Source organism: Oratosquilla oratoria, unplaced genomic scaffold (assembly GCF_046742065.1).
Source record: "Oratosquilla oratoria isolate Oo_2021 unplaced genomic scaffold, ASM4674206v1 SCAFFOLD337, whole genome shotgun sequence".
Classification (NCBI taxonomy): domain Eukaryota; kingdom Metazoa; phylum Arthropoda; class Malacostraca; order Stomatopoda; family Squillidae; genus Oratosquilla; species Oratosquilla oratoria.
This window is the reverse complement of record NW_027467687.1, coordinates 58,428-64,864: the sequence shown is the minus strand read 5'-3', so window position 1 is coordinate 64,864 and position 6,437 is coordinate 58,428. Positions and strand designations below refer to the sequence as shown.

Sequence of the window (6,437 nt, the reverse complement as noted above, 5' to 3'; positions counted from 1 at the left end):
AACTATTAATTATCGACATTATCATATTTACCAAAATTACCATTAGGTTCACGTCGTTCAGTTCTCCAACTGGCAAGATTTAGAAATGGATTAACCGGCCCCATCCTAGTATAGGGGGAATGGCTAGCCTATTCAGTGCCAAACCCGAACATTACTATAATAACGGCATCTAGCTCACATTCTTGAAAAGTAACGAGTCACTCGTTAAAATGGGACATTTATCATTGTAAACAATGAACGTGAGGACTATATATAGAAGAGAGAATCTCGTTCTAACGGAAAATGTCGTAGAGTGTACGTAAGAGCGTGCATGCATGCCCAATGGTAAAGAATAAGCACTCCAGTCATTTCATATTGTTTTAAACAAAGGAACTGTTATTTGTGAAGATATCTGTAGCCTATTTAGTGCATAATATGACAAGGAGTCGAAAATTTAATAGATGAACCTGAGGAAATTGTGCAACAGTCTTATTGCAGACGGGCAAGTGAACACTTGTAGGACGAAGCCGTGGCGCGCAGCGAACTTTGGCCGTTTGGGCCCCCGCCTGCCTGCCTGCCTGCCTCGTTCTACTGCGTCCTCCCTCCCTCCCTCTCTCCCTCCACCCATGCTGCTGCTGCTGCAGTACTGATGCTCGACACATGGGTGACGACCCCCACTTCATGACGAACATCGATGGTAGTAGCAAGGGTGTCAAACGGGATTTAAAGTGTACAAGGAAGGTGCGTGCTTCGCTTCGACTTTGTCAGTCACTCCGTTATGGCATAATGTCACACTGCACAACTCTTACATGCCGCCCGCCCCCCCAAGGCATATGCCCCCTCCCCCCACCCCCTGGCGGTGACGAGGTTCTGTGACAGACGGCGTGAATCTGTCGGTAAAGATGACATCTGGGGATTTTCACTTTTTTTTTTTTTCTTTTGTGGTTGGGCAAGTGGGTTGTTTATTATATTTCAGTTATTTTTTGTCGACAGGCAGAAGAAATGGGGGTTTCCTTTTCGTGTCATTTTGCGAGAAGAAAGCGTACGTACAGGCTGACGAAGGGTTGCCCGTCCGTCCGTGACCACCTTGTTGGGAGCGGGAAGGCCAAGAATTCGCTCGAGTGTTAACTACTTCGGTGACGACATTTTTCAAATTTCCAAACATCAGGTTATCTTTCATTCCTGTAGCAAAACTGAATGATCGACTTTTATAACATTTCCTTGAAATGTTCTTAAGATCTAGGCATCTGTAGGCGAAATAGTATCGGCTCTTCCAATGGAAAGGGACACCTTTATTATTGGAACAAAGACTAACGTAAACAGTAATATATATATAAAAAACCCAGAAGGAGGAACAATAACAAACGAACAAGAACTGTAACGGCGAGATGAACAAAATAGAAACAAAACCGCAAGAAAATAGAGAGTAAAGTGCCAACACGTAACTGCAACAATGGCAGCGTTAATTAACAGATACAAACGGTAATAGGAATACTGCAGTATTGACGTTCAGATTCATGTTCTACTGTTAGGTTGCAAGCTGGTAGCTACTTGCCTTCGTCTATAGTCAGGCTGTATTGCTGTCGAATTGGCAAGTTTCCCAAAATGTTTGACTATTGAACGAAACTATTCGAATCTAGCCGATCACATTCAGTCGTCTTACAACTTCCATGCAGTGCGGCGGTGACACGAACACATGTGCTATAATTAATAGGAGCGCAATTATTTCGTCACGTCCGTCTCTCGGGTTTTGGAAAACGGATTTACGATCCGTTGAAATCCTGCACGTGACGTGTGTAATGCTTTTCAATTATACATTACAAGTGTAACACTTTAACTTTGAAATTGGTATTTTTTTTTTATTCCTTAGGCAGAGAGCTAAAGTTTGAAAGAAACTAGTTACTGCAGAGCACACTGCTTGTTTGTCCTTCCACTCCTTTATTCGGTACTCAAGTCTCTATGGAAGAAAATATTCATCCTGCAGCAGGTTGTACCAGTGTATAACCTTGTAGCAAGCAAACAAGGAAGAAGCAAACAGTGGTAGGTTCAAATGTAGGGTTATTCGAAACCCATTTCGTTGATTCGCCTCTACCTGTCGTCAAGCATTTTTTGCAGTCCACAACTACTACAGTATCTATTCAACACGAGCCAACAACCTTGACCATCAGCATCAAGTGTTTGCAAGGACAAATTGAATAAAACATTTATAGTACAATTATATATTGAGATAAAGTTACATGTTCATACATAACATACATCTCCCTTACAAGTAACCAAAATCATATCCACTCCCACCCATTTCATCTTCACATACTCCACTCCAATTCACCACCCTTCCCTCCGTCTTTGCAATGTACATACATGCATATACAAAGGGGTTCTCCCCCCCCCCTTACAAGGGAGGGAGACAAAGTCAAATCAACTTCCACCTATTTCATCCCCACATGCTCCACTCCCATTCACCACCCCTCCCTCCCTCCCTTTTCTTGGCCCCTTCTGGATGACAACGGGTCATCCTTGCATCTCGCCCACTGCCCTGGGCCAGAAGCATTGTAGCAAGACTGCACATCCACAGCAAGGCACTTTCATTTAACCAGCGACCCCTCCCCTCACCTCCCCTGCACAGAAAACTGGGAGGAATCCCTTCAGGCTGTATCAAAATGTTAAAATGTCTTTGCAACGTACAATGTTTATAAAACTGAAGCAAGCTTTTCAGCCTAACTCCTACAAAATCCTTATCTTGAAGTAATGACAACGACCCGAAAGTTCCCATGATCTCATCAAAACTTTAGATTATCACTAAGGTGCAGATTGCATCTACACCCACAATCAACTGATGTTTACTCCCCTTGTAGTACTAAGCCAGTAACAGTTCATAGGTAATTCAAGGACCATTGTCAACCACTGCAGGGCAGTTTCTTCAGTGAAACTTGCAGCAGCTACCTTTACAATAGTAGAAAATCAATAGAAAAACAATAGAAAAAACAATAGAAAAAACAATGAAAAAACAATAAAAATAGTAGAAATAACAATAGTAGAAAAACAATAGTAGAAAAACCAAAAGAAAAAACAATAGCAGACAAAACAATACAAGACAAAAAATGGAATAAAGAAATAGAAAAAACAATAGTATAAACATTAAAAAACAGAAAAACAACAGAAAAGACATAACAGAAAAAACAATAGAAAAAACAATAGTAGAAAAAAACAATAGAAAAACAATAACAGAAAAAAACAATAGTAGAAAAAACAGGAATTGAAAAAACAATAGAAAAAAAAATAGTAGAAAAGACCTTGGTTGAAAAAACAATAGTAGAAAAAACATTAATAGATAAAACAATAGAAAACACAATAGCAGAAAAAACAAGTGAAAAAATATATATATATCTATAACTCTCTAAAAAAAAATTCTGGAGCGCTCCCGATCTGAGTCGGCCGGCCCGGGGGTGTCTGCGACTTCCATTGTGTTTCTGGGACACCCCGCCGGCCTAGCTGTAAGCATACATTTGAAAGTTAACGGGTTGGGGTTTCTGAACTACGGCCCCCTTCTCGGAGTTGGTTATCGTTAAATGGCTAAAGAAACTGAAGCTCAGAGAAAGAGGAGGATACGACATTTCTGGAGTTGGGTCACCACGAAGAAGAGCCAAGACAAGAAAAAAGTACAAAACAATAAAGCGCTTTTCAACAAGTTAACAGCAGAGCACTCTTCTTTATTACCTTCTCTATACGCTGATAACCAACGTTTCTGGTTGGAGAAGGACATTAAAGAGTTTCATCGGAAAACTCTGTCTCTCAACAAGATTCTTCGAGATAGTAAGGACTATGAATACGAAGATTCTCTTTTCGACTCCATTCCCTTATTGGAAGAAGCGATTAATGAAGAAACGTCAGATAATTTCATTAAGCATTACTTTGCGGGATACAAGAGTTATGCCAATAACGGAGGAAAGTGGTGCCATAAGACGTACCAGAAGCACTACCTTGAACGGATCTTTAAGAAGTACAAAGTGGCTGAAAAGAGGAACAAACACGCTATAAAGAAGGTCCAAAGAGAAACAGAACAGAAGAAGAAAAGAATACAGTTAGAAGCAGAAGAGAAAGAAAGAACAGAGCGGAGAAAGGAGGAAGCTGAACGAAAGAAGAAGTTGAAAGAGAAGCTACAGCAAAGGCGAAGGAATTAGAGAGAAAGAGACTCGAGGCCGTAGAAGCTTCAAGGAGGAAAAAGGAAGAGAGGGAACAAAGACTTCTCGAGACAGAAACGTTTAGAGCCAATAGAGAAAATAACAGAGAGAAAATGAAGAAATACAAAGAGATACTAGCAAGACAAGAGAAAGGAATAATGTTAGTAACAGAAGAAGATAAGAAGTTACTCGAAAAAGTCCGGGAGGAAAAGAAGGAACATTGGGAAGGGGGGATAAAGCTTGAAATGACGGATTACGAAGAAGACTGTAGTGGTTTGAAAGCACGAATAAGGGACACCTACGACGTTGTGGAACACAGCATTGGAAAACTTGGCGACGTAAAGTGCAAGTACTGTGATGCTTTAAGGTGGAAAAGGGAGACAGAGGATTTGTGTTGTAGATCGGGACAAATCCCAGCTGTGAAACCCTCTGAGATAAAAAACGAAGAGTTCAAATCACTATTTGAAGGTGTTTCCCCTCTTTCTAAAAGATTTCTTAAGAACACAATCGGGTTTAATACTGTCTTTAGTTTCAGTTCCTTTGCAACATCCAAGAAATTGGAAAATGCAGCTGAAAAAGCTATGGTGTACAAGATAAAGGGTGCTATATACCACAGAACCAGTTATGTGAGGCCAGAGTTATTAGTGGGAGACAAGGAGACTCGAGGTATGTTTTCGGACGAAGAAAAGTTTTCCAACGGAGACGTAAAGGACTTAACACGGAGAAGACCTAACGGGGTTGTCGATAACTTCCTAGATCTCTATTTCTATAACAGTAGAGAGGAACAAATTAGACTCAGAACCTATAAAGTCTCCAAGTTGTTTTTGGAAGCACCTATAAGCGAGGAGAAAAAATCAACTAAATCCAGAAGAGAAATAGAAGAAAGAGAGTACAACGAGAACGAGGAGATAATTCGTATAATATTCAACTACCTTCTCGAAAACAATAAGTGTTTGAGACAGATTTTGTCTGAAATAGAAAACTCCAGGGAACTGATAGCATTGCATATTGAAAAGCATAAAGAGATACCACAAATGAATCTCCAACTTAAAGCGGTTGAAAACTTTGAAACGAAGGAACATAAAGGAGTTTACCACCTTCCGACATCAAATGTGACTGTGGGTGGTATAATGAATCTAGACGACGAGCACGATCCTCTTTTAATAAAGATAACCAGTCCCAAGAAGGATTCGAAATATAAAATTAGGTTTGTGGATCACACCAGTTTCTTTTATGATCCGTTCCAGTACCCTTTATTGATACCCAACGGAGATATGGGTTACACGTATCTTTTGCGGTCTCTGAAGGCTAACAAAGCTGGGAACGAGAAGATTTCTCCGTGCGCATATTACGCTTCTATGTTTATGGAAAGAGAGAACTGTTTCACAGCTCTCTTTCAATGTCGAACACTGTTCCAGAGGTTCGTTATTGACTGTTACGTGAAGGCTGAATCAAATCGATTAGATTATATCCGTTTTAACCAACATGAAATAAGAAAAGAGAGGTCCGATATTCTTAAGAGTGATTCAGCCCATAAAGGCCATGAGTGCTACTTCCTAAGTGTTTCGTGGGAGGCCCGAGATACATGAAAGAGAGGCAACAGGATGCGTTAAGTTTTGTGTCAAGATACGGTTCTCCGGATTTTTTCATAACTTTCACTATGAATCCGAAATGGAAAGAATTGACACTATACGGCGACACTATTAACGTCTGTAATCGTCCAGATATAGTTAGTCGTGTTTTTAAACTCAAGGTAGACCAACTAATGAGAGAGTTATTAACAGGTAAAATATTCGGAGAAGTCTCAGCTCATTTGTACAGCATTGAGTGGCAGAAAAGAGGCTTGCCTCACGTTCACATTCTTCTATGGATGAAACGTAAAGTGACTGAAAATACCGTTTCGAGCCTAATATCCGCAGAGATACCCGACAAGAAAAAACACCCAGAACTGTATGATATTGTTACCACTAACATGATACACGGACCGTGCATAGGCTACGATGAAAGCTCCGTGTGTTGTAATGGGAAGAAAAACGATAGAGGGACGTGCCAGAAAGATTTTCCCAAACAGTGCCGTTCAACGATAAAATTCGGAAACAACGGCTACCCTCTCTACAGGAGAAGAGCTGTGGGAGAAGGAGATTTCTCCTTTGTGAAAAAGTGAAAGGGACAGGAAGTAACTATCGACAACTCATGGGTGGTGCCTTACAACCCCTATCTTTGCTTGAGATTTAACTCTCACATAAACGTAGAGTGTTCAAATTCTATTAAGGCTAT

General features: G+C 40.5%; 1 protein-coding gene across 1 annotated transcript; it reads left to right on the top strand.

Annotated features, from left to right (window-relative positions):
* Positions 1–4,405: 4,405 nt before the first annotated feature.
* LOC143023102 (uncharacterized) lies at positions 4,406–5,749 on the top strand. The gene has a single exon (XM_076181596.1). The coding sequence runs from the start codon at positions 4,406–4,408 to the stop codon at positions 5,747–5,749; it is 1,344 nt and encodes a 447-aa protein (XP_076037711.1).
* Positions 5,750–6,437: the final 688 nt, after the last annotated feature.